The 12291-nt window shown below is 40.7% G+C and overlaps 1 protein-coding gene across 4 annotated transcripts in view; it reads left to right on the top strand.

The window, feature by feature from the left end:
- Positions 1-12291, top strand: part of LOC129764816 (rap guanine nucleotide exchange factor 4) — a 511489-nt gene that overhangs the window by 384679 nt on the left and 114519 nt on the right. For all 4 annotated transcript variants that reach the window (XM_055764313.1, XM_055764312.1, XM_055764315.1 and 1 more), the window contains one exon: positions 7073-7191. In XM_055764313.1, coding sequence (XP_055620288.1) covers positions 7073-7191 — 119 coding nt within the window. The remainder of the gene's footprint in view (positions 1-7072; positions 7192-12291) is intronic.

Here is a 12291-nt window from a genome sequence, read left to right as displayed (position 1 = left end):
GGCATACATCCCAACGCAATACGGAGACAAAGATACTGAATTCGCTCGAGTTTAATGAGGTGTGTTTTGGCAGCTGATTGAAAACAAAAACTGCCATACTCCATCACTGAGAGAATAGTTGTTCGATACAACATAATAAGATCTTCGGGATGGGCTCCCCACCAGGTGCCGGTAATTGTACGGAGAAAGTTTATTCTTTGTTGACATTTTTTACTCAGATACCTAATATGGGCCACCCAAGTACATTTGGAGTCGAACCAGACCCCAAGATACTTGAATGACATAGCATGAGTGATCGGTTTACCCAAAAGTTGAAGTTTTGGTTTTGCTGGTCTATGCTTCCTAAAAAAACCACCATCTCTGTTTTCTCCGTGGAGAATTCGATCCCTAGCCCAATGGCCCAGGTTGAAAAATTGTTCAAAGTATCTTGTAAGGGTCCTTGCAGGTCGGATTCGTTTGATCCTACGACAGACACCACTCCATCATCTGCGAGTTGTCTTCGGCTGCAATTTTGTGTAAGGCAATTGTCAATGTCGCTTACGTAGAAGTTGTACAAAAGGGGGCTTAAACATGAGCCCTGGGGGAGGCCCATGTAAGAGACCCGACTTACTGCCGAATCTCCGTGAGAAAAGTTCAAATGTTTCTCACAAAGCAAGTTATATAACATATTATTCAATAGAGGCGGCAGACCTCGAGAGTGGAATTTGTCTGACAAAACCTCTATTGAAACAGAATCAAAGGCCCCCTTTATGTCCAAGAATATTGAAGCCATTTGTTTTTTTTCGGCGTAAGCCATTTGAATTTCTGAAGAAAGCAACGCAAGACAATCATTCGTCCCCTTGCCCCTGCGGAACCCATATTGTGTATCTGAGAGTAGGCCATTCGTTTCAACCCATCGATCAAGGCGAAACAAGATCATTTTCTCCAACAATTTCCGTATACAAGACAGCATTGCTATTGGGCGGTACGAATTGAAGTCGGACGCGGGTTTTCCGGGTTTTTGAATAGCTATAACTCGTACTTGTCTCCAATCATCTGGAACAATATTATGCTCCAGAAACCAATTGAATAAGTTCAACAAGCGATGTTTCGCCACATCAGGGAGATTTTTCAGCAAGTTGAACTTAATTCTATCCGATCCCGGAGCAGAATTGTTACATGAAAGGAGAGCAAGAGAGAATTCTACCATCGAAAACTCGGAATCAAGATCGCACCTATCTTGTGGTATATCTCGAACAATTTTTTGCACAGGAGCGGAATCAGGACAAACCTTCCGTGCAAAATTCAAAATCCATCGATGTGAAGATTCTTCGCTTTCATTCGTTGAAGAGCGATTTCTCATGTTTCGAGCCACTTTCCATAATTTTTTCATTTGACGTTTCTCGTGACAAACCTCCCACGAAATTTCGCCAATAAGCACGTTTTTTCCCTTTGATCAAGTTTTTAAATTGATTTTCAAGGTCCAAATACGTCTGAAAATTTTCAGGGGTTCCACGTTTTCGAAAAGCTTTAAATGCATTCGATTTTTCTACATAAAGCTTGGAACATATGCTATCCCACCATAGATTGGGAGGCCTTCGGGAAATGGTGGAACCTGGGATGGGTTTCGTTTGAGCGCGAACCGCGCTGTCATAGATCAAACGAGAAAGGAAGTTATACTCCTCCAATGGAGGTAAACCATCTCTGGAATTGATGGCTAGAGCAATCGCGTCCGAATATTTTTTCCAGTCAATGTGTCTTGTGAGGTCATATGCCATGTTTATAGATTCAGAAGAATTCGACCCAATGGTGATGGAAATTTTGATTGGCAAGTGATCACTACCGTTGGGGTTCTGGATTACATTCCACTTGCAATCTAACGATAGTGAATTCGAGCAAAGCGAGAGGTCAAGAGCACTTGGGTTAGCAGGATGTTTAGGCACACGTGTTGTTTCCCTAGTGTTTGAACGGTCATATTGAAGTTGTTACAAAGGTCATATATCAACAATGAACGATTTTCGTCGTACTGTTCCCCCCAGGCAGTTCCGTGAGAGTTGAAGTCTCCCAAGATCAATCGTGGCTCAGGAAGGAGTGAGCACATGTCATCAAGTTGTTTGCGGCTAACCGCAGCTCTCGGAGGCCAATACAAGCTGACAATACAGAGGTCTTTGCCTCTGATGTTTGCATGACAAGCAACAGCTTCGATCCCTCCAATAGGTGGAAGGTCAATTCGATAAAATGAGTGGCACTTATTGATCCCCAATAGCACCCCTCCGTATCTGTCATCACGGTCCAAGCGTATAATATTAAAATCGTGGAAAGAGATATCATCTCGCGAAGAAAGCCAAGTTTCGGACAGAGCAAAAACATCACAATTGAAGTTATGAATTAAAAATTTGAATGTATCCAATTTAGGGATAAGACTACGACAATTCCACTGTAAAACAGTGATATCTTCGACCTCTCTATTTGAATTAGACATCAAGAGAGATAATCATTGTAAGGAGGGGCCATGTTTGCATCAATTGTTGCAAAATTGTCTTTAATACTGGAAGCATTGAGATGACAATGGTTCTGATGGAGTCGGAAACATTAAAACACTTGAAGATTTGATCCAAAAGGTCAGACAACTTTATAAATCCCGATTGGGAAGTTGAGCTGGACGGAAAAACAGGGACAGTTGGGGTTTTTGATGTCCCCTCGAGTGCTGGGTCGTTCGAAGGTGAACTATTCCCACGGAAGCCAGGAGGAACCTGATTTTGCTTGTCCGCTGCACTCGATTTTTTAGGCAAGCTAGCTGGGGGTATCACCGGGGGGACTCGTTCTTGAACTTTGGGAGTGGTCACAGTTTTGCGCCTGGGATTCCCTTTGAAAATGAACGGTGTGCCCCCGCTAGCTGTGTCCGCTTCCATTTCATCAACTGGCAACGTGGAAAAGGTATTGTGTGTTGAGATTGGTTGTTGTTGTTGTTGGGCCAGTGGAGAAGCGCCCTTTAAAATTTCCGCAAAAGTGCGCTTCGAGTGTTCCTTTAAAGAGCGCTTCTGTTTCTCCCAGCGACTCTTGTAAGTTCCACAAGCTGAGAGCACGTGTGGGGATCCTCCGCAATATGGACACTTATGCTCAGTCGCACTGCAGGATTTCCCCTCATGTTGCTCCCCGAAAGTGGCACAGCGCTCCTTGTTGGCACAATAATCTGAAGTGTGACCAACTGACTTGCATTTGTTGCAAGTCATGGGCTTTGGCACGAAGAGTCGCACAGGTAGTCTCAATTTGTCCACCATAACGTAGTCAGGGAGGGCAGCACCAGCAAATGTGACTCGAAACGAGTCTGATGGCGTAAATTTAGTTTGGTCCCCATCATGGGAGAGTTTCCCGAGTTGGCGACAGTCCAAGATCTTTACTTCCATTGAGGGAAGCTTCTTGAACTTGCCTTTTCCTTCTTTTGTTATTTGTTCGCTTGTCAGACCCGTTTCAGTTATCACCCCCTCAATTTCTACGTTATGGGAGGGTATAAATGTTCTATATTCGAGAGTGAAGTGTTGGTCAGCAACAATCTCGTTTGCGTGTTTCCGTTCATTCACGACAACCCGCAATTTGTTCGGTCTAACCCTGCGAATTTCAGATACAGAAGAGTATCTGGCCAGATCTTTCATGATCTGAATCACGTTAAGGCTTTTTCCTTTTGGTTTTGGCCGGAGGAAAACAACCCAAGGGCCAGTTCCAGGTGCATCTTCTGGATAAACTCTGACACGTGGAGCGGAGACAACAGAGGGAGAAGACGAGGACGAGGACGAGGACGAGGACGAGGATTGGGTTGGATCGGAAACATCAGAAGGGGGAAGCGAAATCGATGATGGGAGAGGGGGAGTGGAAGTAACAGTGGGTTCAGAAGGGAGGCTTGCTATTTTCTTAGAGGGGGGTTTGGAAGGATGAGCAGATTCGTCCCCAGAAGAATTATCTTCTTTTTGAGGGACTCGTTTATGTTTTTTCCCAGATCTTGTATGGGATTCATTATCGGAGATATCCATCTCTGGAGATTCTCCACTATTCTCCATTTTACAAAAATTTGTGTTTTATTTTTAATCTATTATTGATTTTAACAATAATCTCAAAAAAAAATAAATAACAAAACAAACAAAAAAATTATGATGATAATGTTAAGCAATGAACATATGAGTTGAATAATAATATTAATATTAAATATGTGTGCCTTAATATAAAAGTTGTTCCTATACTGCGCTCTACTGCCCTAACCAGAGGCTACGCGCTATGGATCAACACAATAGCGCAAGAATAGCTCACACGGTCACGCGATGATAATTCCCGTTAACGACAGCCACACGATGGCGATCCCGTTATGCCGATGTTCAACAGCCGCCAAGGGCTGCAAGCTGCAAGAGCGCTGCTTCCTTTGTTCCACTTCACAAAAGGTCAATTCGAAAGCGGGCAGCAATGACCTTCACTCGTACACTATACCAATAGCACAATAGTAAAACTGGCAACGCACAATACCGACACTGAACTTTACTCGTCAAGAGTTGGATAGCGAATGTCCCGAGACCATGTAATTAAAAAAAAAAACAAATAAATCAATAATTACAAAATCAAATGCTAATTTTTTTTTCAGGTATATTTAAAAAAAAAGATATGATATTTGATATGACGATCATATGCATCGGTTAAGTTGTTCAAAAATTATGATTTTTTAAAAAAGGCATATTTGGAAAAAAAATGGGAAAAAGTCGATTTTTCGGACCACCCTAAAATGGAAATGGTCACCCTGATAAAAAAATAAAAAAAGGTCTAATATTTTGCGGTAATGAACAAAACTACCACTTTTCACGAAAATCTGAGATATATACAGGGTGAGTAGTAATAACTGTCAGTAAAGCAAATGGTCACAAAAATTAAACGCTTGAATAAATTTTAATTTAGAGTGTATTTCATTTTAAGTACATCCATAACATTTCAGTCAAATTAGTCCAATTCGAATCTTTCTCCCTTTACTTTAATTACCAGTCGCAATCGTTGTTGGAAAGCGTTACAGCTGGCACGCACGATATCCTGAGGCATTTCATTCCAAACCTTCTCCAAACGTTGCTTGAAAGTATCCACTGTCAATCCTTTGGTACTCCCTAGTTTGCCAAGCATGTAACCCCATGCAGAGAAGTCGAGAGGATTCAAATCAGGCGAAGAGGCAGGCCACGCTTTCGAAGAAATGAAATCCGGAAAATTGTCCTCACACCAAGCCTGTGTAGCTTTTGCCTGATGAGACGGTGCAGAATCTTGTTGGAAGCAGTATGGCGTATTCTTGTAGTGTTTTCTGACAATGGGAAGCAAATTGTTCTTCAAAACATTGTCGATGTAGTATTCAGTGTTGATTTTAACACCAGGTTCGATGAACAGCAAGGGAACCTTCAAATTTTTGGAGAAATATCCCCATACCATCATCCTGGAAACATTTTGGAATCTTTGGAAATATCAGAAAGATGTGCTGCATATATCCGATCATTTTGTTGATTGTGGTGATCCTGTAACAGGAACATTTTTTGGTCCGAAAACAGAATTTCACAACCACCGTGCCGCTTGAGCAGCTGCCGACATCTTTCGACTCTTCCAGCCTTCTGCTTTTCAGTCAAACCGTGCATCCGTTGTTTTTTGTATGGAATCAATCGAAGATCATCTTTCAAAATAGTCTTCATGATTGACTGCGATATCTCCAGCTCCTTGGCCATCTTACGTCCAGACTGAGCAGGATTCCGTCGAACTCGCTCTCTTACTCGTTTGATGGCTTCCGGACTCCTCACAGTGCGTTTACGACCAGGCTTGGGAAGTATTTTCCAAGAACCAGACTTCTTGTATCTCTTGATGGTACGAAAGATCGTACGAATCTTTCGTTGATTCCGAATGGTTTCAGCTTCTTTAAGATATCACACGGTCGAAAACTTTTCAAGAACAGACTTATCACAAGCTCCCTTTTTGCGTCCATGGTTACCACGACTCTTAAACGAATGAAAATTCAAACCAAACTTGCAAGGGATGTTGACATTTGAATACACTCTAAACGAAAAATATGCAGGGACATCTGTGATTAACCTATCTTAAATTAAACACGTCTATAAAACACTGACAGTTATTACTACTAACCCTGTATATAACGGTTTCACATGGAATGGCTGTATTTTCAAATATATTAGGAATTGATTGAACCGACAGAATCGATTTTACCTCTTGAAGTAAGCCCTTCTTAAAGTTGGGCAAAACAAAGCCATCGATAGGTGGTTCGCTATGATGTGTTATATAAGATCTATTTACTTTCAATTATATCTTGTAGTTTCAGAGATAGAGTTGAAACGTCAAGAAAAAGACATACAATCTTAAATAAATTCAGTGATTCGATTCTTCTATTATGACATTAGAATAATATACAGGAGATAGAACACCCCGATGATCAAACCTGCTGTTACTCCATTCAAAATAACGTCATTCGGATTCACTCACGGAACAATAGTGAATGAAGCCAAAATCTGAAGGGCGAATCCCAGCTATTTTCACAACGTTTCCGCATACAGTCGATTCCACTTCCAAATCTCAACGCTCTTTGCGTGTGTCATCCCAGGATGTTATCCCAGCGATCTGTTTATTTCCCAAATAGACCCATTGCAAACTGCTTGGAACCGCCAATTTATGCTCTCACTCGGCGGCGAAACACCTTTCAATCTCTCCGGTAGCAGCGGGTTCAAAACGCACAAGCATTCAAATTACGCGATCCATTTACCGGAAAGCTTTTACTCTTCCCACCCAAAGGAGTAGCAACACAATAACAAAAAATGCGTCCTCTATCCAGATGGGACATTCGAGACCAGCGGAACCAGTCAAACGGGACAAAAACGGCACATTGTTACGTACACCGTTTCACAAACACGCAGCGAGTATTTACATTTCATTATTCAGTCTCGCGCTGGTGTCCTTTTTTTGGCCTCCGACATAAGCTGCATGCACATTTCACTATTCATAACGAAGATTTACCGGGATTTTACAATCTATTTTCTACGTTTTTTGCCTCTCTCCCTTCCATTATCGCATCCATCAGGCTTTGGACAGAGCATGCAGACCACCAGTACGGTTCACTCCGGGGTTCAACACCAGGCCTCACCGATCAAAAAACAGTTAAGCCCGGATCACCCGAACCCGGCCGCTCCAATAACAGAGGTAAGTGCATCCACCGCCATCATGAGTAATCTGACAGCATTCCACTGTGATTAGCACGAAAATTGATAGTGCAACTGTGTCCGAACGCGGGGAGTTCTCAGTGAGCGGATTGCGAGGGATCAAAGTGGAATTCGTGTGAATAAATGTGTCCACAAAAAAAGGAAGGGGTGGTATATTTGGGTGGTTATTTATCTGCAGCCATTTGTAACAAAGTTATGTCGCTTTGAGTGCAAATTACAGCCTCCATGCAATTTGAAATTCGAACATAGATAATTACTCATGTAGATATGTTATAACCAACACGCAGCAAATTTATCACACCCCAAAGGATCGAATGCATAAACAATTAACCACGTGGGAAAGCTCGCCGCTAGTCACCGATGAATACTAAAATCCGTTTTCGCACACACACAAACACACATCCTATACCTAATTAATCTTCACACCGAGAGCTCGGGCCGTGGTCATGCTTTGAAGAGTTGCCCGGTTTTGTGCGCCACCAAAGGCTAATTATTAATATTAATGGGCTAATTTATAAGCTTATCTATGTCCCGTTCTTCGAAAGGATTCCTATCCCGAAGGGGGCCCGATAAAGTTGGTAATTCCGCAACAGCGTCTTGGCTTCAATTTTTTTTCCTCTCTGTCGAACGGCTGCGATAATGAGCCGCACATCCCCGAACAAATGGTCAGGATATTATTAAAGTTAATTACCGCTGTCGCTGGGGTAAGTGTTGTTTCATTAGAATTGCTAAGATATCGCACCCACGCCTTTTAGCGCATTCGGCGGCGAGAGCAGTACGCTATCGAATCTCGGGAAGAGTATACGAGTTGTCGTCGCTTTCCGCTTCGATGTATTATTGAGTGTACCAAATTAATTCGAACTTCCGTTCTACGAGTGAATTGGTTTGCTACAAAAACATTACGCACATAGTACAAATGTGAATTGAATTATATATTTAACCTAAACTATTGACCACGACCTCAAGTAATTTGAACATTTTGTTTTCCTCATAGGTTTATAGTTTGTTGTGCCATTAATCAATTTATTTATATACCATTCAGAATTTAACTTTGTGGAGACACTTGACAGAAAAAATAAAGGAACAGAGTGTGGATTCAAATTTTTAAAATGATTTTTGAAATGCTGTACTGGCGTTCTACGCATAGTTGTCCCATGTTACTTTTTGACAATTTTCACTTTTCTTCATAAAACGATGTTTTTATGCCTAATTCTCTGGAAAAACACAAAAAACATTATTGTTTGTTTCCAGCTTTTGAAAAACAACACCAAGCTCAACTGTCCCATGTTGATATTCTAGGCATAACTGTCTCGCCATGTATTTTTTTGTAGATCCATAATAAACAAATTGGTTCAAGTACAAGAATTTAATGCCACGCTTTCAGCAGTGCTAATGCACTCATTTCTGGTTTGGAAGAACGAACTAATTCTCAAACAAATAAAAGAAAGTTTAACCAAACACGTGTACACCTTGTAAGTGAATGCCTAATAACAATGAGATTTATCTTCTGTAAATATGTTGCAGATCACTCCCTTCTTCATAAAACGATGTTTTCATGCATTATCTTTCGGAAAACACCCAAAAATTTATTGTTTGTTCCCATTATTTAAATAAAAAACTTCAAGTTCAATTGTCCCATATTCCAGGCATAGCTGTCCCACCATGAATTTTTAATCTTATAACCACGCTTGATTAATTCAAATGAGGGGAACTTTTCACATTTCATTAGACAATAGTTTTCTGCTCAGAAAAAAACCCGGTGTATTGCTAAACTGAAATGTCTAAAGCTTCTGTTAGACAAATATGCTACACAACTTTGATTGTGTTTTTTCTCAGTTGCTGATTTTGGAACATGGGACAACTATGCGTAAAACGGCAGTGTAACTTTGAACTTGAGCTTGGGCTTGGGTAGACTGTACAATTCGTAGTTGCTCTCCGTGTTTGACCTGAACCAACCAAATTACACAAAGAACACACAGAATGACGCTTGGGACTAGCAAATCATTCTCGTTGTGCAATTTTCGGTGATTCGAGCTTTAAATGGTCAATAACGACCATTTAATGCTCGTCACCAGGAGAAGGGAAGGAATGTTAGTATGATATTCGCCGCCCGAAGGCCAGAAGGGTCGCCTCTATAGCGTGGTTCCCTAGCGTTTATCATGGAAGGGATGGTTGTTAGTAGGGAGAGGTGAGAATCAGGATTCACTGAGGTAAGTGATGTGATTATGTGGACGCGAGCTATCAACCACTCGACGGAACAAAATTCTGAAAATCTCATGTGTCAGACACGGCAGAGAATATATCTAGAGAATCTGAGGAGGAAAAACAATAAAATTAAATGGACCGACTATTTATTGCACATACATTTTATCGATCTTCAATTGCGATGACGGAGAGTTATCTTTAGGAAACCTGAGAAGGTAATCAATAGAAATACTTACAGAAACCATGAGACCGAAAATATATACAACTTTATTATTCATCGCGTGTATTCTTTATCGAGCTACAATGACGACAACGAAGCTAATCTTACCAATCTAAAACTGATGATGTATCGTCGAGTGTACTTATTATTGAACTCTAATCGCGACGGCGATAGTTATTATTGGGAAACCTGAGAGGATAACCACTCTGTAACCAATCAAACCGTCGATATATTCCTCTAATCATCGAGTGTACTCTTTGTCGAACTCAAATCCCGACGGCGTAGAGTTATCTCTGGGAAACATGAGAAGGTAACCAAAAAGCTTCGGTAAAACTAATAAGAATGACGATATTTTCGTTCTTAATCGCGCGTGCTCTTTTTTTCCTTTCTTTATTAAAGAGATTGTGCTCTTTATCATAGTTTTCGATCACAACGAAATTTTATGCGTAAACCATCTACAATACTGTACACATACACAGATATTTACACCCAAGCAGCAGTTATATTCACAAGGAAAAAAATATAAACCATATTCTACTTTAATCTAAGAGCAGAAACTGAAGTCTGGAATATGAATTCTGTAATATAGGAACAAAATCTAGCATCCGCTAGTTTAATTGAAAAAAAAATGAAAAAGAACTAACGTTATTGGAATAAACGGTAGAAAAAAAGATGATGTATTTATATATGAAATGAGATATGGTATGATTTTACATTTTTGCTGATACTCAAAACAAAACAAGCTAAGTTTTCATTTGGAACGGCTATGAAAACAGATAAACACAGTATATTATCTCAGCATGCATTTAATATTTAATTACGTAAATTATAAACAAATGAAAATCTAAAAACGACAAATTTGAGATCATAAATCTATCTAGACACAGATACACAACAGCAGAAATGTGTACACACTAGAAGACTACCTGATCAAGACCCTCTAAAAATATTCGAAACGCAAGTTCGATCTCCCCCCTCCTTATTTGCGAAAAACTCAGACAGCCAGTTTTCGCAAGCCTCTTTTGAGGTCAACTTAGTATCACTATTTCTGGCCGCTTCTGGTCAATCGCCTGCTTCAAACGGTCGAGCTGCTTACAGTAGAGAACCGAGTTGAGGGTCTGGCCATAGTTGAGCAGCTCATAGTGGATGATTCCCTTCCAATCCCACCGAACACACAGCAAAACCTTCCTGGCCGTCAATCCAGGCTTGGCGATGGTTTGGGCCGGCTCACTGTGCTTCGACCACGACTTCTTTCGCTTTAGGTTGTCGTACGAGATCCACTTTTCATCACCAGTCACCATCTTCTTCAAAAATGGGTCGAGTTCGTTCCGTTTCAGCAGTGCATCGCAGGCGTTGATTCGGTCTAAAAGATTTTTTTTGCGTCAACTCGTGTGGCATCCACACATCCAGCTTTTTTTGGAATCAAATCTTCTGCAAATGGTTCCAAACGATTTTATGGTCTATACCCAGTTCCTGGCCAATCGAGCGAGTGCTCACATGCCGATCTACTTGGAAGATTTCAACGATTTTATCGGTTTCCACGACGAGTAGCCTACCAGTACGGGGTTTATCTTCGACAGCCACTACACCAGAACGAAATCGATCAAACCAATGCTGTGCTGTGCGAATCGTTACAGTATCGGGTCCATAAACTATACAAATTTTTTCGGCCGCCTTCGTTGCAGTTTTACCTCGCAGGTAGTAAAAACGTAGAATATGGCGAATTTCTTGCTTTGTGGACTCCATCTTTGATGCGCTATAACTTGAGACCGAAAAGGACAATCACAACACTGTCAAAACGACTTGTAGCACAGATTGTCGTCTTTGAATAGCCGTATAGTATGACCCGATGCGATAAGTACAACACAAGATATGTTTAGGTGTTGCCATATATTGACATTTCTTTTTCCCCAACCCAATATTTCGCACAATCTCCTAGAAACATTTTGTTTAATAAAGAACGATCTCACCAATGAAGTATATGACCAAATGATTTCCAGCGTGTAGATTTTCATCTCTCCATTCCTTTGCATAAAACTTGTATACAACTACATGTTTTGCAACTGCAGCGATGAATACACATATTTTCTAACCGCAAACTGTATGTGATAATGTTGACCAAAACGGCATGGCAAACCACTTCCACATATATATTCCGAGTACTAGAGTGTCAACATTTAGATTGATTCCGTACACGCGCGATAGAGATAGAAACCACGACGAAAAAAGAGATACGATGCAGCACGAATACAAATGCGAATGCGAACGCGCAAACACTAAAACACGATAGCGAAATTCCTCCGGCAATTTGCTTTTAAAAATATTTTTACGTGAGATACTCTAGCACGTTTAATCAAACTTCACTGGATTCTGATTTGTCGAGATAGCAGACACACTTTTACACAAAATATATTAAATTTGTCTATCGCAACGCTAGAAAAACATCGATATTCCGACAGCAAGAACAGAGCCCAAACGGACACGTCTACTCTCCCTAGCAAAAGCTATAGAACGGCAGTGTAACTTTGTAAAAAATCAACACAGGAGGATTGGATACACCTCATTCCGAAGCTCCAAATTCAAAGTTTTGGAATATTTTACGAACAAATTTTTATCTGACTGTGTGTAGATGTAGTGGACGAAAATATCGGAAAA

This window comes from Toxorhynchites rutilus, chromosome 2 (assembly GCF_029784135.1).
Source record: "Toxorhynchites rutilus septentrionalis strain SRP chromosome 2, ASM2978413v1, whole genome shotgun sequence".
Taxonomy (NCBI): domain Eukaryota; kingdom Metazoa; phylum Arthropoda; class Insecta; order Diptera; family Culicidae; genus Toxorhynchites; species Toxorhynchites rutilus.
This window is presented reverse-complemented; position numbering and strand designations above follow the sequence as displayed.